The sequence below is a fragment of the Ammospiza caudacuta genome, chromosome Z (genome assembly GCF_027887145.1).
Source record: "Ammospiza caudacuta isolate bAmmCau1 chromosome Z, bAmmCau1.pri, whole genome shotgun sequence".
NCBI lineage: Eukaryota > Metazoa > Chordata > Aves > Passeriformes > Passerellidae > Ammospiza > Ammospiza caudacuta.
Genome location: NC_080632.1, coordinates 21,204,173 through 21,225,931, shown reverse-complemented (window position 1 = coordinate 21,225,931; position 21,759 = coordinate 21,204,173). Strand labels below are relative to the sequence as shown.

Below are 21,759 nucleotides of genomic sequence, written 5' to 3'. Positions count from 1 at the left end.
CCTTTGAAATGAAGAAGAAAGACTGTACTCTCCAGTGAAAGTAAAGATACCTGATACCTGAATTATTTCTGTCATGTTGGTTTCTTACACGGGTAGTGTCTGTCAGGCTCAAAAACATGCTTGGTGTTTCTTTTATTATCTTAAAGAAGAACATATTCCTTTTTTACTCATTCAAATCAGTGTAACATAGTTACAAACCAGCAGACAACAAACCTAATACACTTTTAGTGTCTCCAAGCTTTTAATCTGTGCGTTTGAGAGTATCACTTCTGAATAACTTTGCATATCCAAATCTTCTGTTGGAAAGGTAGGAATTTTATCTAAAGATGGTAATTTCCATGTTTTTACAACTATGGATAATGGATATTTTCTCTATTTACTGAGTTCAGGTCTCCAAATATCGCTGTAAATTGCAGGTTGATGATCTTGTTTTCAGTCTTCACCGTTCAGGCAAGAGGTATTGAGGCTGACTTTGTCTCCATTTGTCTGTTACCTCCCCTCTTTAGGTCGGCTTGGTTGAGCATCTTACTTGTAGCAACCTACTTTGCACAGCTAAATGCAAAAGTACAAAGTTACCAGGTAGTGGCTGGCAGTCATAGATTGTGGCCCAGCATTCATGAGCAGTGGGGCTGACAATAAATATGCTTAGAAGTCTTTGTTGTCTAGACACACCTCAGCCAGGAGAAGAATCTGCTTCAACAGCTCTGGCAAATCCACAGTGTTGCTGAATTGTTTGCTTTCACCTCCAGCACTTGTGCTTTGCAAAATGTGATGACTGGTAGTGACCCTTCCACCTTCACCTTTTTTTATCAGATTTTTTTACCTTTCTGTTTGATTAATTACTTTGCCATGTGTCTTTGAGCAGCTAGTGATCCCTATTTTAGACTTGCAACTCCTGTCTCATTTCTGTCTTTTTATATATTTTTGTCACAAGTTCTTTCTCACAACTTAGCTGGTTTTTTACATTTCTAAGTCAAAGTTATATAGTTTTACTGTGTTGGAGCTCAGCCTTGCATCCTTGGGATGCAGACAGCTGAACCCCTGAGGTATGTAACCTTCTCATACCATGTTTCTGGCCTGTAAAATTTCATTGTAATCTTGGCCATGGACAGAAAGGACTCTCCCTACATTAAAAAAAAAAAGTGGGTTTTTTTTCTGTGTGGACTTTGAAGCTTGGGAAAAAGGGATCTTGGCATTTATAGTAGCTTCATGCAAATGTTGACTCAGTATGGAAAAATGCAAGTGATAAGTATTTGCAAAATAAATAGGAGTGTTTCAGTTGGAAGGAATCTTATCAGTGATCATCTAGTCCAGTTGCCTGACCACTTCAGGAATGACCAAAAGTTAAAACTTGTTGTTAGGGGCATTATTCAAATATCTTTTGAACACTGTCAGGCTGAGGGTGTCAGCCAAGAAGCTTGTTACAGTGTTTGCCACGTTCTTGTTAAAGAAATGCTTCCTGAACCTCCCCTGACAGAGTCCTCTGCCTAGGAGGCTTTAGTTCCTAGTTGTCCCACTGAGTACGTGTGACCAGAAGTTATTTCCTACAAACTTCACACATTTCCCAGATTTGATTGTCACAGCAGAACAGTGTTCACAGTAGATGTCTGGGGAGGTGCAATCTGCAGTAAGAACAAGATGCCAACCCAGAGATTTCTCCTGAGTGCCTGTTGGTAGCAGACTCTACAACAACGCTCCCTGGAAACCAGGGTCTCTCACCCACGTCATCACTAACAGTAAGGGCTGTGCAGTCAAACCTCCCCTTTTCATACAGTGCGACTCCTCCACATTGCCTGCCCTGCCCATCCCTCCTGGACAGCCTGCAGCCCTCCATCCCAGCATGCCAGGTGTGGCACTTGTTCCACTAAGTCTTGCTGACCAAAGAAATCATAGCTCTGGGAACTAACCAGTGCTTGGTGTTTATCCTGTTTGTTTCTCATACTTTGTGTGTTGGTGTTCAGCAGGTATTTCAGATGTGCTCCAAGATCAAGTCCAACTCTCGACCAAATACCCATTGTCAACCATAGCACTGGTTGTCAGTTCAGTCATTTATTGACTGCCTCTAGGGATGGTGACTTGACTGCCTCCCTTGGAAGTCTGTGCACTGCCTGACCCCCTTTTCAGTGGAGAAATGCCTCTTAATCTCCAATCTGAACACCCCCACCCCAGTGCAGCTTGAGTCTGTGTCCTCTTGTCCTGTCACTGATTAACTGGGAGAAGAGATGGACCCCCACCTGGCTACAGCCTCCTCAAAGGGAGTTGCAGAGAGTGATAAAGTCACCCCTGAGCCTCCTCTTCCTCAGGCTGAGCAACCCCAGCTCTTTCAGCCAGTCCTCATAGGAATTACCCTCTCCAGCTCCAACCCTTCACCTGCTCCTTTGCCCTTCTCTGGCCTTGCTCCAGCATCTCAATGTGTTTCTTGTTCATGAGGGGCCCAGAACTGGACACACAGTTTGACGTGTGGCCTCACCAGTGTTGGATATAGAGGGACTGCCCTAGTCCTACTGGCCACGCTATTGCTGATACAGGGCAGGATGCCTTTGGCTTTCTTGTCCAAAGGGTGCTGTTGACCAGCATCCCCCTTTTCTGCTGGGCAGCTTTCCAGGCACTCTGCCCAGCCTGTAGCACTGCACAGGGTTGTTGTGACCCAAGGGCAGGACCTGACACTTGGCCTTATTGAACCTCACACCTTTGCCCTTGGCCCATCAATCCAGCCTGTCCAGATCCCTCTGCAGAGCCTTCCTGCCCTCTGGCAGGTTGACACTTCTACCCAGTGTAGTGTCACCTGTGAACCTAGTGAGACGCACTCAACCCCCTCACCAAAACCATAAATAAAGGTATTAAGCAGGACTGGCCCCAGCACAGACCCCTGAGGAGCACCACTGGTGACCAGCCCCCAGCTGGATGTGACACCATTCACCTCCACTTTCTGGGCCTGGCTGTGCAGCCAGTTTCTAACCCAGCAAAGAGTGCTCCTGTCCAAGCTGTGGGCTTCCAGCTTTTCCAGGAAAATGTTGTGGGAGATTGTCTCAAAGACTTTTCTCAATTCTAGGTAGACAGCATCCACAGCCTTTCCCTCACCCTCTGGGGACATCACCTGGTCGTGAAAGAACATCAGGTTGGTCAGGTGAGACCTGCCTTTCCCCAAACCCATGCTGTCTGGGTCAGATCCCTTGGTTGTCTGGCAGGTAGTATATGATCACACTCAAGATGATCTGTTCCATAGCCTTTGCCAGCACCAAGGTCAGGCTGACAGGCCTGTGGTTCTCCACATCTTCCTTCTAACCCTTCTTGTGGGTGTGCATCACATTAGCCAAACTCCAGTCATCAGCCTCCTCAGTTATTCAGTACTGATGCTAAATGGTGGAGAGCAGCTTGCCAAGTGCTTCTTCCAGGTCCCTTAGTACTCTCAGGTGAATCCCATCCTGTTCCGTAGAGTTGTAAGTGTCTGAGTGGCACAGTGGGTCGCTTAACAGCCAAAAATAATTTCATCCATCAGGACAGATGGATTCTGTCAGACCCTGTCATACCTTGTGCCTCAGAAGTTCTTCCATGGTTATAAAACCCAAAGTTTTGGTGAAAACACCAATCCTAGAGCCAGTATTTTGGTAGAATGAATAACAAGCAGACACCTTTTAATTGACAGAATGAAGGGATGTATGCATATTGATTTGATTCTGGAGTTTTCTTGTGGTAATGACTGCCTTAGTCTTTCTGCTTGTTTTCTGAAGGAATTGGTAGAAAAATAACACTACCATTCTGAATTTTGAAATTCCCCTTGTGCTGGAAGAGATACATTTGCTTTTCCGCAGTTCTAGAACAAAGATGTTCCTTTCCTTAAAATACTCTACTGGCTCTAGCTACATACCAGCTTAACTATTACTTGTCAGAGGACAGTTTTTTGTCTCTAATCTATCATTCCTCAGTCAGGTTTCTTACTGCTTTTTAATAAACATTAAGCTAAACAATATGTAACATGTGAATATATTCTTTAGTGACCTTAAGTCACTATAGTGACCTTTAGTGACTGTGTTGGCTGATGCTGTGTGAAAAGACTCGTCAGAGTGGAGACCATTTTCCTGGCTGTTTACTGTGAGGGGGAGGCTTTACAGGGTAAAGCAGGGCTTAGTTTTCTTCACTTAATCTCTTGGATATCTGGTAAGGTGTTGGACAGGTCCCACAGTCTGTTAGTCTTGAAAATACATCACTGGAAAAAAATTGGAGGAATTAAGGGGGAAATTAGCATTTTTTTTTTCACTGTTTTGGTGGTATTTTGTTTGGTTTTTTGTTTGATATTTTTTTTTTTGTAATAGTCACTACAAGTTGATGTTTATCACCACAGAAAGGTAGAGAATTTTTTAGATAAGAATGAGACCTGCATGAGACAACAATGAGATGTTGCTTAATTGACAGGTAGGAGGTTTTATTTTATCTTTTTTTAGCTGTATTTGGTTCTCAGATTCATATTTTACATTTATACATGTTGGGACTTCTTGCAGAAGATGAAACTGAAGGCTTGATAGAATGCCAGGATTAGATGGTAAACAAATTGGGAGACTGAGACTGTTGTTTTCTGAATCCTGGGCAGTACACCATGTCTTAACAAAATAGGTTCTACATACTAATGCGTCAGGCAGCTGAGCTTTTATTGTAACATTTTACAGTAACAGTGGTTACAGTAGGTAAGAAAAGAGGTAAACATACCTAAACAGGTATGCTCAGAAAAGAGAAGTATTGCCACAGTAGAGAGTTGTATTCCTTGAGAAATTTTAGTTTTATCAGGTCTTCACTCTGAGAGAAGGAATTTCTATACCACAGTTAAGCTATGTGAAGCAAAAGTGATCTTTCTAAACAGAGAAACAAACTTGAAAGAATAAAAAATCCAACTCTAATGTACTTTGCACATGGAGGAGACAATGGAGCAGGCTATCGTGTCTGGTAGTGGGTATCAACGAAAGCTCAGTTTTACGCAAACCCTAAATGCTGTTTCCAGTAGATGATCTCTTGAATTACAATAACTTTCTTTTGCCACCCTCACTGAAGAAATTGGTGTTTAGACACAGAGCCAGCAGCCATTTAGAATGGAGTTCAGAGGACACAAGACGTGTTATACCTAAAATGTAATTAGATGTGCTGTATGTACTTCAGCGCAGAGCAGACTACATTGGTGTCAGCCTCACTGGGAGGATGATGTCCTGGAATGTGTGGAAATGACCCAGTTGAGGACAGAAGGTCCAGAATGACTTTGCTGTCCAAACATAGTGCTAGAACAGGCTGCAAATCAGTATAGCTGAAACTCAGGCCTGGTGATGAGTGGTTAGACAACGCTATGAGCCACCAAATGAAGTCAGACTCCATTTTGACAGAATCTTTTCTTACTCCTGCAACCTGTGCGTCTCCGGTGTTCTGACCTTGCAGGAGAATTTCAATGCATTATGAGGTAAAGGGTATTACAGCCAAAAAGAACTGCTGACAGAATTGTCTGCTGATCCTCAGTGCTGGCATAAAGATGTGAGGAATAGGGGCAGCCCTCAACAGTATGGAGTTTTTAGATTGGCTCAGCTGTCTTATTGCATCACACTTTCCTCTGTAATTGTGTATTTGCAGAAGCCAGTCTTGTAAGTACAAGAAAGGGGAGAACAAGTGTCTTCACTGTGATGTGCAGGGTAATGGAGTGGGAGGGCAAAGAGGATGGGCAGAAGGGAGCAATCTGAAGACACTCTTGAGCTTTGTAGAGCTTACCATCCCAGCTCTGAACACGAGCTGAACCTGAACAGAGGGACGATAGGGATTCTTTAGTTTAACAACAAAAGAAAGTAGAAATATATACCTAGTATGATTTGCATTCTAACATTTCAGGTAAGTACAGAAGAAATGACTATCAGAGACAGAATCACAGAATCACTGAGGTGGATAGGGACCTCATTTGATTACCTAATGCAACCTCCATGCTCATGCAGGGTCACCTGCAGTCTGTCCAGGTCTGTATCCAGTCAAGTTTTTAACAATGGACATGCTGCAGCTTTTTTGGCCAGCATATTCCAGTCTGTTTCAGCTTCCCAGTTGACATGACACTTGGCTAAAAACAAGTGTTTTGATGTGTTCTTCTGTTGTTTAGGGTAAGAAAATAGATATCATAGCTTCCCATGCAAAATAATTAATTGTATATCAGACTAGAAGCTGCAAAAGCTGGAGTGGATTCCAAGGATTAGCTGTAACTGGATGATGTAAGAAGCTTCCAGATCTTTGTAAGGAAAAGCTCCTTACTGAGTGATGCCACCATATGCAGTGGGGATCTTCAGCCTTTCAAGAACACTGACCAAGTGTCTTTTTTTCCCCAGATTTGGTTGCTCTGGACACGTACCCAGCAGTTCAGTTACTGCTTTCAGAGGCAGCTACTTGGAACAGGGAGGAGTTGAATGCTAATGTTGAAGCAGCATCTCACCATTGCCTGGGGAGACCTGTACTGTAGAGGGATGGGCAAAACCAGTGGGACCTGAAGTTGTGGTGGCTGCCAATGACAGAGAAGTGCTGTCATCCAATGTGTAGATGTCAGGTAGTGCTGGTCAAGGCCAGAAATACTTTCCTCGCTGCTTTCAGTTCCAGCTTTCTAGGAGTTTAACTTCACGTATTGTGAGGAAAGTCAGGTACATGAGAGCCACCTTCACACTGAAGTGTTTGTCTAAGGTGCCTGTCACTAAAATGTTTCTGTGTAGTCTCTGGTATGTATGCTGTGGTGGTTGAGCTTCCATGTTGCATATTTAAATCAAATCTGAAAAACTCCTGCACCACATTTCCGAAGAATTCTTCTCAATGAATCAGAGTGATAGTTCTGATTTGTATTTTAGAGCCGTCTTTGAGAACCTGTTGGATACTAAAAACCATAGAGCCAGACTTCTGATGAGACTCTGTCACTGACATTAAATGCAAACTTCCTCTGCGGGTTTTCTTTTCTTTTCTTACCTTGCAGGAGAATAGCAGAAAATACCTGCATATCCTAGTTTGAATGTAACATTGAAATTGAACAACATCTACTCTGACTAGAAACTCTCATTTCAAGGATGTGTTTTCTCCAGTTCCTTCTTGGAAACATCCTGTTGATGCTCCAGGAGGTTACCAATATATGACTATCACTGTACACACAATTAGTTAAGGCTGGCGTTGCAAAGTGGATACTTTCTTTAGTTTCTATATGTTGGTCAGTGGTTTTTTTAAATGTTGTCAAGCATATTTATGCAAAGATTTTGTCCTGCCAATACAGGAGCATGTCTGCTTTTGTCCTTGCTATAAGTATGTCAAAACAAGGGGACGTGCTCTTTTGCATTTCATTCAGTTGCAGTGTCAGTATTTATCTTGGGAGAATTTTTTATTTGAAGTTTTATTATTCGAGTCTTCAGATTTCAGTTTTTAAGAGCTGCCTCTGTTATTCAAGCCCAGGAAAAAAATATTATTCTCCTGTGTAGAAAGGCTTCACTCTCTGTTGCCCTGATAATTCATTCTGCCAGCTGTTGCCTCTGTTTTGTGCTGTGTAATGGAGAGATGATAAGGGGCAAGGTCACAGAATCACAGAATATTCTGAATTGTAAGGGACCCACAAGGATCATTAAATACAAGTCTTAGCCCAGTACAAGGCATCCCCAAGAATCACACCATGTGCCTGAGAGTGTTGTCTAAGTGCTTTTTGAGCTCTGTCAGGGATAGTGCTCTGAGCACTTCCCTGGGGAGCCTGTTCTAGTGGTCAAACCATCCTCTGGCTGAAAAAGATTTTTCCTGATATCCAGCCTAAACCTCCCCTGACACAACTTCAGACCATTCCCTCTGGTCCTGTGACTGTCACCAGAGTGAAGAGATAAGTGCCTGCTGCTCCTCTTCCCCTTCCTTCAAGGAAGTTGTAACTGCAACTCAGTTTCTTCTTCTCCAGGATGAACAGACCAAATTACCTCAGCCACTCCTCATATGGCCTTCACCTGAGGCCTTTTCTACCATCATTGTCCTTGTTAGGGTACTCTCTAACACCTCAATGCCTTTTTTCCATTGTGTCACCCAGAACTGCCCCCAGCACTGGAGGTGAGGCTGTCCCAGAGCAGAGCAGAGCAGGACAATCCCCTCCCTTGCCTGGCTGTGATGCTGTGCCTGATGCACCCCAGCACACGGGTGGCTCTCCTGGCTGCCAGGCACTGCTGGCTCAAGTTCAGCTTGACATGAACCAGGACCCCCAGCTCCCATTCCATGGAGCTGCGCTCCAGTCTCTTGCTTCCCAGTCTATACACACATCCAGTGCTGCCCCAAGTGCACAATCCAGCACTTCCCCTTGTTGAACTTCATACTGTTGGTGGTTGCCCAGCCCTCTAATTGATCAAGGTCAGTCTGCAAGGCCTTCCTGCCTGTGAGGGAGTCAACAGCTCCTCCCAGTTTTTATCTTCTGTGAACTTGCTTAGTACTCCTTCCCAGGGTTACTAAGTATCCAGGTCATTTGTGAAGCTGTTGAAGAGCACAGAGCTGAGGCTGGAGCCCTGTGGAACCCCACCAGTGACAGGTCACCAGTCTGATGTCACCCCATTGACTGACCCATGAGCCAGTTGCTCACCCATCATGTGATGTGTTCACCCCGGTGTGTGCTGGATGTTTTGTCCAGAAGGACACTCTGAGAACCAGTATGGAAAGCTTTTCTGGAACCGAAAAGGTTATATCCACTGGATCAGCTAGATGGGTTATCTGTCTTGTCATAAAATGAAATTAAGTTTGACGAGCAGGAGTTTATCCTTATGAACCTGTGCTGGCTGTGACAAATGACTACGTTGGCTTTCAGGTGTTTCTCAGTACCTCCCAGTATAATAATGTGCTTGCAGAGCTGGGGTGTCAGCCATACTAATGGGGAGTACCTTGAAGGTAAATCTGTAAGCTCAACAGGAAATTGGTTGAGACATTTGTGCGTAAGAAAGGGTGTCTGTTTTGAAGTGCTGCTCACAAGTGGAGCCATTTGCTTGTTATGAGAAGTTTTTGTGGCCTTGAAGGTGATGTGATTCCTGGAGATGTCCTGTGCAGGGCCAGGATTTGGACTCAGTGATTCTTGTGGATTTCTTCTGACTCAGAATATTCTATGATTCTGTGATTCTAGTGATGTCAGCCTGTGCTTATTTATACTGAAATAATCTGAAACAATTTACTGAAAATAGCATTTTGCTGTCTCTAAATGGTTTGCGCAGTTAGGATATACAGCCTCTTCAAAACTGAACTTCAGTGTCTAGAAAACCCCAGAGCTATTATTGGATTTAAGAGGCTTAAAGATCTCTGAGGATCTTCTCTCCTCAGTCTGCTGCTGGTCTACTGTGTAAGGGTTTATAGTCCTGTCAGCAAAAATTTATTCAGCTGTGTTGCAGCTCTATTTAAAGAGCACTAGCCAAGAGAAGGAATACATAAAGGTAGACCTTTGCATCCAGCTTCTTCCAGGATGAACTGCCATATAGTCCAACACAGCATTCTCAAACAAATTGTTGTCTTGATAATTAAGTATTTTCTGGATCTAAAGGTTTTCCTTGGCTGGTCATGTAAATGAATTCCTCAGCCTTGTCCTTGAACACATGGGGACATCCTTATCAATTCCTCTCCATCTAGGATATGATTATCTGTCAAAATGGCATGCTCTGATTTTTTTGTCTGTGTGACTTGATATACTTAGGTCTCCTGACCATGTATCAAAGCCTTTGCAAGGCTTTGATAAGTTTTTTGTTTGGTGCTATTTTTAACTGAACTCCTTTCTTCTCCTGTGGTGCAAGGGGCACTGTAAGATTCCTCATATCAGAGGGTACAAATATAGGTGCTCTCTGTCAGGAATCATGGAAGGCATCTCGGTCCTTCTAGGTTTTACTGCCAGACATGTTTATTGTCTCTTATATTAAGCTGACTAGCAGGGATGCCCAAGAACTTTGCTTTCTTATGTCTTATTCTTGCAGAAAATATTTATATTTTGGTTTTTCACTGATAGAGAATAATTTAGGGATGCTACCAAGAACATGTGAGAGTTCTCTAACATGGTTAATCTTTTTTTTATATCTATGAAAATTATTTTCTTTGTGTCATGCTAGTGTTCATGGAAGTTGACTAAGGCCTCTTCCCAATAACCTTTTCACAGATTGTTTTGGTGCCAGCCTAGACAGTGTAATGCAGAGCAAGTGTAGAGAAATGCACTTATATAGTTCATTTCCTGACTCTTAATTCAGACCATGTGGTAATTTGGGCTAAGTGTGATGTGATATACATGTGACAAAATACATTATTCTAGACACAGCAAAGGCCATTTGGTTATTTTTCAGTAATAATTGTAACTCAGTATTTGTTTCTTGCTAATGTTGTCTTGATAATGAGTGATATGTGTTATTCTTTTTCTGTAAGAAAATACCTGGAGTTTTGTTCATTATGCTTTGATTGTATGTTGCTAGGACAGAGCTGCGAATAATTAGTTGGGCAAGGTTTATAAAGTTCTGATGGGTGTGGACAAAAATAGGGTGGAGGTGAATGCTACCCCTAAGTAGTAGCAAGTAATTCAGCTGCTCCATGTTTTTTCATTGATGTGCTTTTGAAAATTACTTTGATTAGAGTTGTTTCCTGTGCTTTTGAAAATTACTTTGATTAGAGTTGTTTCCTCTGACAAAGGAACTCCAAAGTGGAGCTACATAAACCTTGTTTTGTAATTTTCTTTGGTTTTTTTTGCTTTGGGACCAATGCGAAAACACTAAGACCTTTTGTTATCTCAATTTTACATAGACTCCTGCTAAGGTATGGTTAGATCAATCTAGGTTGAAACTGTGAAACTGCAAAGCTTTAGGAAGCAGAATTTTATTGTGAGTTTGTGGCTACGGTTCTCAAACAGTACTTTCAATGTTGTGACTCTGTGATAAACTTATAGCAAAGGGTGGATATGTAGGGACTGGCAAAATACCTGGTTGTGAAGGAAGCTGGGGCCATGATTTAAAAGGGTCTAATCAATTTTGTTATGAAATTTATTACAAAGCAGAAATTTCTTCCTTGATTTCAGAACTTTTGTAAAGAAAACTAATTCTCTGAGCATGACAGCAGATAGCCTGCCTGACAGCACTGCCTGGCAAGTGTCCTCTTGTTTCTGAAGTATAGAGTCAAATCTTCTTTCCCTCAGAAAACTGAGAGATACTTTTGCTTATGATCTGCTTGCCTGTGGGGAAGGTTCACATGGAAAAGATGTAAATTTGTGAAGGGTGTCACCATCTCGTGGTCCTGCTAGGAGGAAAGAGAGACTTTGGAAGCAAGTCCCAGTTGTATTGCATAGATAGATGTTTGCCTACTACTGATGTACTCATATGTGTTTGGAAGCCTTCAAAACAGAGGACGAAACATTACAGGAAATGCTAACCTGTAGTAACTGCCTCAAGCTTAGCTCCCTGTGGATGTTCACTTCAAAGTCTGTATAAAATGCATATTATAAAAGTGTAGTTGACAAAACAATTTAGTATTACAAATGCAATTGATTATTGATTCTCTTTGTTGTTTTCCAAGGTGGAGAAAATACACAGAGGTGATCCAATAGATGGATTTGTTTATCCTGCTAAGAAAATACCACCAGCAGCAAAAAGCGATGCTGAGCAAGAAAAGGCATCTCAGAATGTTACTTCACCAAAAGCAGACCCTTTGTTAAAGCCAAATATGGAGACCACACCTGCATCACTCAGTAGCGACTTCAAAGCAAAAGTTGTTGGCATCTTGCTGAAGTATTCCAATGGTCTTTGGGCTCATGCACTTCCCAAAGTGTACCAAGACACTTACCAAGTAAAATTCCCAGAAGACATTCTAAATAATCTAGAGTTGCTGGCAGATGTATGTGTTGTGGACTACGTATCTGAAGTCCCCAGAAAGGCGATCCTCTATGCTAAACCCCAGAAATGCATTGATGAAAATCTGAATGTCACTGAGAAAGTCAAGAGGCATGATAGTGTGAAGGCCACAGCTGAACAGCAGTATGAAGAATCCAAGGACCAGTACCTAGAAAACATAACTGTTCCTTCTCTAATTATTCCATCAGAAGGATCTGTGTCCATCATGGTGTTAGAATTGAAAAACACTAATGAGGTCCTAATTAGGCAAGTTTATATTTTGGAATCTTCCTTTTTTGCTTTATTTATAAATCCACATGTTCATATTGTGCAGGTTGCCAGAAAAAAAATAGATGAACAGGAGGTTTCAGGATTTTATTATTTACTTATTTTGCTAATGAAAACTTTAAATCCTTTTGTTTGTGTGTTTAAATGGAAATTTTCTGAAACTTTTTCTGTCCTGAATCAATCACTTTTATCATTAGCTTTAACGTGTCTGAGAATCAAGGCAGATTTGACTTGCAATTGGAAGATTTTATAAAATAATCCCACTATAACACAAAATAGTATTCTGATGTTATTATTGTGCTTATTAAAATACTTTTTGCTTCCATACCTTACACTAACTAGGCATGACTTGAGTGCACTCAGATTCTACTTATGGAAAGATGAGCATTCATCCAGCAAAAAACTACTAGTGTTTCTTGATTTGGTTCCTAATCAGCCTGGTCTAAGGGGCAGTGTAAGAGGTGGATTGTTACATTACATCTGTTACTAACAGCCTGCTGTGCACATGTGACTTAACTCTACAAAACGTTTCTGTGCACCTTTTAGTTCTGGCATCATTTTTAACTTACTGTCCATGTGGAGTAATGGTTCTTAGCTTTCTAGTCTGTTGTTTTAAAGATGTTTCCCCTAAGTATTTCAGATTAATACTTTGAGTACTGTGGATTAAAATACCATATGACATTGAGCTGAGGATGGTTATGTAAAAATTTCTCTACAAAGCAGCTGTTCCCAAATTTGAGCCATGTTTCTTGGACAGTATTGAAGTTTCTCATTTTGTCAGCTCTGTGTAGGTACATGATGATAATTAGTGTTTTCTTGGTCCTAGTTACAAAAATTACTACTCAGGGTTATCCATGTACTTCATGGGCAGGGCCATTTATCCTGATATGATGAAACTAGCTCTGAAGGGATTAGGGTCTTTTGCCATGACAAGAAAATGTTCATGTAGACATATAGAGAGGAAACAGCACATGGGCTCTTCTTTTCTCACATGTCCTACCAGCCTCTCTGCTGACCTACACAAGAACTATGTGGCTGGTGTTGGTTGATGTTGATTTTTGTAGGATCAATAAAATCAAGATTCCTAACTCAATCTCAGGGATGGAGCAATATCTCTTTACTTTCTTGGTATGTGGCTAAGCTTTTTGTCTGAAACCTTTCACTTGCAGTACAAATGAAGGCAATGCTGAAAGGTGCTGGTTTTGATGCTGTTTCTGTTTTGAGACATGGATCAATTCTCAAAGAATTGTAATGTAGTAATGATAGAGAGATAGATAGAAACACTCCTAGATATTTGCTAGACATTCACAGCAGGGTGTTTGAAGGAAGAGATGATACACTAGGTACTGCAGTTGAACTCTTACAAGAAATAATTAATAAAATAGGGAGTGAAGCAGGAAATTCTAAAAGATTCTTCTGCTTTCAGTTGAGTTACTCTGACTGTCTGTTAGGTGTCTTTATGAAACAAATGTTCAAGAAACTTTTGAGTCACGCATGCGTTACTGTCATCCCTCTTTATCTCCATTATGAAGTAGATGAATGCTTGCACAGAAACAAAAAGGCTGTTTCTAGGAAAATCAGAGTTCCCTGGAATGTGGTCAGATTTAACATAATGTTTGTAACAGAGTTATGATACCATGTTGCATTACACTGTCTGCATATAATCTAAATTATCTGATAGAATTTAGTAGAATCATGATCTCTATGAACAAGCTGAAACAGTAGCTAGTAATACAAATTTGTGGGTAGGTTTTCCTTTTGTCTGCTCTAATCTGATTTGTTTCTGAAGCATTCAGAACTTCCCATTTAGATTTTCCAGAAAGTTTATATACTTGATTTAAGAAGACCTGTGTAGCACAAACAGCATTAATATGAACATTCAGTCAGCAGCCAAATACCGAGATAAAACTGTTGTATGAGAGAAAACAGCACTTGGTTTAACAGCTAATTTTTAAAGACACTTTAGATGCTTTAGTTTAGATCAAATGTAGTGAAAACCAGATTGAGATGGTGTTTGTTAGTGACGGGGTAACTTTTTTGTCCTAAAAAGCTAAGAGTTTGGACATGAATGTCTTAGAAAATGTATATAATTTATTCATATACACATGTAAATGTTCTTGTGTTTTTATTCAGCTTTTTTGAAGTTGCATCCCAACTCTTGTTGGTTTTTTTTTGTTTTATTTTGTTTTTTGGGGTTTTTTTTTTTTTTTTTTTTTGTTTGTTTTTGTTTTTTTTTTTTTTTTTTTTTTGTTTGTTTTGTTTTGTTTTGTTTTTGGGGGTTTTTTTTATAAAATATTGTAGGTATGTGGGCAAAGAGTATTCTTCTGCCCAGGAACAAATGGAAGATGAAATGAAAGCGTACTACAATCAGACCAGTACAGTGTCATCAGCTCAGTCTCTGAGTGTTGGGCAGCTTGTTGCAGTACATGCTGAAGAAGATGCCTGGTTGCGTGCACGGATAATTTCTCTGGAGGACAACAGAGTAAAGGCAAGTAATTACCTCCTCTGGCACTTGGTGAAAGAATTGAGAGAAGCTTGTTTTTTAGATACACAGTCAAGTCTTAAATATGCTGCATTAGTACTCTTTCTTTTCTTGCCCCGAAGTGCTTCTATTTTCAGGTATATGAGAAATTAAGACCTTGTAGAAGTTATATGATTGACAAAATTAAATGGTCTTTCAGGTTTTTCTCCATGAATAGTTTGACTTTGGGAGTTTTGTTTTTGGTTTTAAAAGGAACTAGGCCCTATAGCACTTTGGTACTGAAAATGTACCTTGGTAAGAGGAATGGTTTGAGAGAAACATAGGAAGAGGAAGGGAAAGACAACATTCATTTGCTCCTAGATCTTGCTTGAAGTCTTGTACTGAAATATCTCTAATATGCACTAAATACCAAAAAAAAAAAAAAACAAACCAAAAACAGAGTATACTTTCCCCTTCCAGGAAAATCTGGTGTTTTGGGAGTTATGTCTTATGTATTTTAGTTAAACTCCATTCACATTATTTAACTCATCTGTTAAAAAATTTTCCTGTGCTGAACAGACTTTTCTTGCCATCTGCCGTGAAGTTAGAACGTATATTAGAAGGATAAAAAAAAGTTTAATACTGCTCAGTTATTTCTTGTCTAATCAGTATTAATGATACATCTTTAACGTTTTTGTTTCTTTTCCCAGCCCTGCTTAACATACTTTTAAAGTTGAACCATTTTATAAATACTGAAATAACACATGTATTAGAACTGAGTTTTTTCTGAAAGTTAGTATGAAACCCTTCAGCTGTGAATTGGAGTTGGATGTCAAAACTTGGTCTTCTGAAAGAGAGGTCTTGTTGGGTTTAGAGAAGTGGCAAGAAAATTAGCGGCATGCTTGTTTCTAATTTCTCCCTAGTCAGAGCTATCAGTCCAGAGAAGGCTGCTGCTTTATTGCAGCTTTTGCTGATTTTCCTTTGTCACAGTGTTTAGACCTCCTTTTTAATATTTGCTTTGGAAATATTTTGCAAGATAGAGTTTCAGAAAAAAGTCCTAGGAAGTCCCATCAAAGCCTTCCTTCTGTAACTTGAGCTCCAGTTATTTGCTGCCAGTAGTAGTTTCCGTTCTAGTTTCCTGCATTGACTGTGGTATTTGTATCAAAGTAACAACAAGTTTAAATCAAAATTATTCTCTTAATGCTGTAAAAACAGTAGGCAAAACTTGAAATGGCACCTTAAGTAGTATTTGACTTTTGAACACTTTCAAAAGTGTGTGAGTAAAAATTGTGGCTTCATTACCTTTCTTCACATAGTTTGAGATAGTATATGCTGAATTCTTGCAGCAAAGTTCCTGTTTGAAGTTCAGATTCTGCAGAACAGTTGCAGAGGATGTTATTATACACATCTTGAGAAGGAGGCTTTCCCTGAAAACATGAAATTAACGGTACTAAACTGGCAAAAAGTAATTTGTCTGTGGTTGCATTAGAGAATGTGGCGAGCAAATACAGTCTCCCTAGACTCAAGGAAACGTACTTACAATTATACTCATGATCTTGTGCTTTTAATTCCCTTTTCCCTTCTCAGGTATACTATGTTGATCATGGCTTCAGTGAATTTGTTGAAAGCAACAGTGTGTGCAGACTACAGAAACAATTCAGATCACTTCCTTTTCAAGCTGCAAAATGTAAACTGGCAGGTAAGAGAAAATCAGTGCTGACTGCACACATGCTTACTGTTGGCACAGCTTATGTATTGAAGCCTCTGTGAGTCTGGGAGTTCTGATCCTTTTTTGTAATAGTTCTATATGTGTTTGATAGATTTTGTTCAGCTCAGCTAGTCTAAGCAGACATGGGTATGCATGGAAAGAGGGAAAAGAAAGGAAGAAAGGATGTGAAGAAGAATTTTACAGAGAATCCTTGATATTAGAAGATGATTTTATCCTGTACCTCTGTAATGGAGCCTAATTGTTTCTGCACTTAACATGGATGTCTTTATCCCTTTAATATACATGAGGCTAAAGAAATAAAAGGAAACATTTGAAGTAAAGGAAACGTGTTGTCTCAACCAATGTGCACTAGCACATTTCTTTCCATAAATGGAGTTGTGGCCAAATTAGGCAATATTTCTAAATATTAGCCTGTTTAATTATTCTGAAGTGATCCTAGTGCTATTAGAAAGGTAAGTTTATTTACCTTTCTAAAACTAGTAGGCCTTTCTAACTTTTTTAAAATATTAAAGTTTAAATATGTGAAATTGCTGTGAATGAGCTTGTCTTATTTTTGGTTGGTTGATTTTTTAATACTTGACATGTTTTCCATTTTTTTCTACACATTTGCCTAACTCTTTCTGAAAAGAGTCTTTTTCTTTTCTATTCTGCCCCCAAAGGTGGCTTTCTTTGATAAAAAGCTAGAAATTAAGTAGATTGCAAGTGGGAAGGGTGCTGTAAAACTTTGGTAAACAAAAAGGTCTGGTGTGTCTTGCAGGACTGGAAGCCTTCTGTGATGATCCTGTCCTAGTAAAGGCTGTGGAATCACAGACATGTTTCAAGATATTTGCTGTGGAAATACTGGAAAAGAGTGATACTCCTCTTCTTGTTCTCTATGACACTTCTGGAGAAGATGATATCAACATCAATGCTACTTGTCTGAAGGCATTGTATGACAAGTCCCTTGAACTGCACCTACAGGTACCATTGTCCTGTTTCCTCCTTAATTATTAAAAATCATTGACTGTTGAGGTCTTATATGGACAAAAAACAGTAGTCAGAAATTTGCTAAATTTTGTGGGTTTTTTTTTTCCCTTTCTTGTCACACTCTTACTGTTGCAGGCAGATACACTATATACCAATGTCATAGTAACCAGTGTTTCCTCTGATGGGAGCCTGTATTGTCAAGTACCATCGAAAGGCTTGTCTAGACTTTCTGAAATATTGCAGAAACTAGAAGACTACTTTATTTACAAGGTAAGTTCCACAGTAAGGGAAGTGGTAAAGTCATGCAGCATTTCTTTAGAGAGTACCAATAATTTTCCTTGCACATAAGTTCAAGTTTCTGTGGTAGCCATAGACTAGTCAAAAAGGCTAAAAGTTCTCTTTCTAGTTTGGGGTTTTCTAGGGTGCACCTTTCAGTGTGAAAAGTGTCTTTTGATGCTTTCTTTTCAACGTCAAAGTGATGTATAGGGGACTTTTTGAAAAGTCTTAAGTTGCTTTAAAATAGGCACGTGATGGCGAAGTCACCATGGCAAAGATGTTCCACCATGTTTACAGATTCGTGCAGCATCCTTACTAGTCTCAAGGGAATTTAGGTCAAAGAGAAAAAAATCTTACGAGGATCTAATTTGTAAGAATTAGGATAATCAATTTTGTAGTTCTGCTGAGCCTGACAAAATCAAATCATACAAAGCAGATCCTGTTTGAACTGCTGCTTGTGAAACTATGCTGTCAAAGTGTTTGAGGTGTAGAAGTTAAGCTTTAGACCTGTTGTCGCAACCACCTGGTACTATTTTATACTGAACGCATTTCATTTATCAGGATTCAGTTTCAAGCAAGCTAAACACTGAAAGAAAGTGTAGAAATATTTTGCTAAAGTTGCTAAAGTTTAGCAGCACAAGTTGCTAAAAGTTGCTAAAATATTTAGCAACACAAAGTCACTAAGGAAGGCAGCCATATCGGTGTTTCAAGAGTTGGTGTTCTTGGGAGAGAGTGGTTGTTATTTTCTTGCTGCTATCAGAGAAAGAGATTGTTCTTCAGCTTCTTTTAATACCAGGCTTTGCAACTTATCTGGAGTGTTTTAACTCATTTTGCCCAAGAATTTAAACCTAGTAAGATGTTGATTGTTCTTCAAAAGTAGTTTCCCTACTTTTTTATAGTGTAGCTGTTTTTTTGTTTTGTTATTTAGGATTATCATGGTGCCTGTCACCCCTATGAGACTTCCATTTGAGTTAGCAGTAAATTTGGTTTGTTATATGTCTCAAGAAATTGTATGTTCTAGAATATAAGCTAGGAGCTTCTTCACTTGAGCTTGTCTCTCATAGCTCTTAACTGCTCTCACTTTTCAAGTCAAGTAATTGTTGATGATTTCCTAGTCTGTTTCCAAATGTGGCTTTTTACCCTGTCACTTCATGTTCTCCCAATTTCCCTGTAAGATACAGAGTTTGGGATGAAAAGGTCTACCAAGTGGGGAAGCTTAAAGCAATGTGATAAGAAGTGTTTCTAAAGCCAGAAAGGTACTTTTTGTTTGAAACAGAGCTTTTGCTTCTCAGTACTGTTTATGCCATGTGTTGCTTTTGAAATGGTTGAGTGCCAGATAGTAACAGCTCTGTGCTTTTTGACTCCTGTTTTTGTATTTGCAGCAGACATCTGAGTTCAATGTATTGCTACCTTTCTGTGGCAAAATCTGCTTGTTTCCTTCCAAAGGAAAATTGGCACGTGTAGAGGTAAGAAGTATTCAAAAAGCAGCTAGAATTTGCCCACATAGAAATGTATCTTCTTTTTGTTCAACTCACTGAATGTTTAGTTTCCATGAAATATTCTATTATGTGTGTGTCACTGTTGGTTTCTTAACCTCAAAATTGTGCTCTTGCTTTCTTCTTTCAGGTAAAAATTATTCACACTAGACGGGCACTTGATGTGCAATTTATGGATAGTGGAACAGTTGCAACTGTAAAAGTATCAGAGCTCAAAGAAATCCCACCACAATTCCTGAGAGAAGTAATTGCAATACCTCCTCAGGTATGAAGATATGTTAAAGTTAACCTGTATTCAATCTCTTGGCAGTGTTAGTAGTACTGCTACTTCAAGGTTTATGTACGGAAATTCTGTTTTGTTTCACAGCATTCAACATTGCAATGTATTGTATTGTGCATCTTCACCTGAAATAAATTGCAGTGTAGCCCTGTGAGTTGGTGGGTGTTGTGTATGTGTCATGGTACTGGCTTTGCGTTTTGCTCTTTCTGTTTGTCACGCATGATTGACTCTGTCAGCATGATTCTCTGAATTGGACCAGCTTTCATATTACTAAATTATACCTTGTACACTCAATTCTGTTGTTAGGCTTTGAAGTGCTGTCTGGCAGATCTGCCTCCTAACACTGGCATGTGGACTCCAGATGCTGTACTGTGGCTGAGAGATGCTGTAATAAATTGTCCTGAATTTAGCATGAAGGTAAGTAGTCAAAATGCCTATGAGACCTGAACTCACATAGGCATTAGGAAAGAGCATTGAAAGAACAACTTCAAAAGCTTAACAGCCCATCAAATTGTTTTTTGTTACAGAAGTGTAGAAGTTTGTATCCAGCTGAAGGACATAAATTCTATACAAATTCTTTTCTTAGTAAATTTGTTATAAAATTTACTTGCTTAGGCCTGTTAGAATCTTGTCCTTTCCCCTCTGCTGTGAATTTAGCAATTTTCACAGCAGTTGTTAGTTTTGCTGTCCAAGTCCAAATATGCAGCTAGAGTTATTTTGCCACTGATAAGAAAGAAACGTAGTTTTCATGTTTCAGCACATAGAAATACACAACTTCTCAGTTAATCTTGAATTACTTTTATGCCTCTTGTGAGCAAAACTTTTTCTCCTTCTAGTCTTTTTGAAAGCAGTTTTACTTTTTATTTGCTTTTTCTAATTGACTTTTAGTATATGCTTTATATAGTTAGAATTTCTCTTATCTTTGATATAATATTGTTTGCATTTGCAATTTTCACTTAGTTTAACTTACTGAAAATACCCTTATAAATTAAATCTATTATAACTACAGACTAAACAAAGATAATTTCTTCTTAACCTTTTGATTCCAGCTGCTGTCAGACACTTTGAAAAAGTGTTTTATAGCTTTTCATAACCTTCTTGCTTGCTTTAGTCTAGACCTCTGCTCTGAGATACACACCTGTTGCACCTGACTTTTCTAGACATCCTCTTCCAAAAGAGCTTGAATTTGGTGCTCATTTTTGCTGTGTTAAATAATAGAGAGCAGATTCATGCTTTAATTGCAGAAAGTTTTTGTTCCTGGCTAGGAACATTAGCAGAAGCATCTTTAAAAGAATGTTGCGTACTTTGTCAAGTTAAAATTTAAGTGCTTTACTATTAATAATGTTAGCATATCTGATGGTAAATAGGAAGTATTTTTATGTCAGTGCTTGAAAATTACATGCGAGAGAAACCAAGAAGATTTTTTTTCTTTTTTTTTCCATCTAATTTAGCGGGCCTCATTTCCCATAATGACTGGAGGATAGCTTAAAGGATTAGGTGTTATTATTTAATAAGTTGTTTAGATCTGTGTGGACACTGGCTACTGTTCTTCTGGAAGCAAGAATTCTACACACAGTACTGTGATTGAACCTGTTGGGTGGAACAAAATTCAAGTTTTGTGTTTGCTTTAAGTTAGTGGAACTGCTGCATGTGTTTTTGTCTTTTCATCTGCTGTGAACAGCTTATTAGCCCCAACTTCTTTCATATCTTTGGGAGAACACTGAAACTGTTTCTGTATGTAAGTGCAATGAACTGTTGCTGCTTTACAAAAGTTCTGTACAAAATTAGATGTGCCTTTAATAGTTACTAACTGGTTGTTAAACGGCATTTTGTGTTCCAAGGTGATTAAACAGGATGCTTCAAAAGGAATTGCACACATCTACTTGTTTGCTCCAGGAAATTTCCCAGACATGGATCGTAGCATCAATAGGCAGATCAAAAATGCAGACTTGTGGAAGCATCAAAAAGATGTTTTCTTGAGTGTGGCTCCCAGTGGGACTGGCTTCACAAAAGCTGTAGGTGATGCTGTTCCAGCTCTACAGTTACCTAGTGGGAAGCTGGAGAAGAGTTTCCCTGATTCAGGCAGAGAGCCCGGCAGTGCAGTGTCCAGCATGGAGATGCCGCCCCCTCTACCCTTGCCAAAGCCTGGTGACCTCATGGATATCTACGTCTCGGTGGCCTGCCATCCCGGTCATTTCGTTGTCCAGCCGTGGAATGAGCTAAACAACCTGTATGCCCTAATGGAAGAAATGATCTTATACTACAGCAGGGCAGAAGAGAAACCTGTGACCATTGAAAAAAATAAGCTGTATGCAGCTAAAATTGGAGATGAGTAAGTAGATACTTAAATTACTTGAAATCTTTGAAAGCAAGCTTAACTCTGCTAAGCTAGGCAAGCCTAGCTTTGCTTAGTCTGCATT

At 39.6% G+C, this 21,759-nt stretch overlaps 1 protein-coding gene across 2 annotated transcripts in view; it reads left to right on the top strand.

Annotated features, from left to right (window-relative positions):
• The window catches only part of TDRD7 (tudor domain containing 7), a 46,651-nt gene that overhangs the window by 21,958 nt on the left and 2,934 nt on the right, over positions 1-21,759 (top strand). Inside the window, exons 7-16 of one of the 2 annotated variants that reach the window (XM_058823400.1) lie at positions 3,053-3,127; positions 11,530-12,110; positions 14,433-14,619; positions 16,180-16,291; positions 17,079-17,281; positions 17,423-17,557; positions 18,946-19,029; positions 19,190-19,324; positions 19,646-19,756; positions 21,181-21,671. In XM_058823400.1, coding sequence (XP_058679383.1) covers positions 3,053-3,127; positions 11,530-12,110; positions 14,433-14,619; positions 16,180-16,291; positions 17,079-17,281; positions 17,423-17,557; positions 18,946-19,029; positions 19,190-19,324; positions 19,646-19,756; positions 21,181-21,671 — 2,114 coding nt within the window. The remainder of the gene's footprint in view (positions 1-3,052; positions 3,128-11,529; positions 12,111-14,432; positions 14,620-16,179; positions 16,292-17,078; positions 17,282-17,422; positions 17,558-18,945; positions 19,030-19,189; positions 19,325-19,645; positions 19,757-21,180; positions 21,672-21,759) is intronic. The other variant, XM_058823401.1, reaches the window with a different exon arrangement.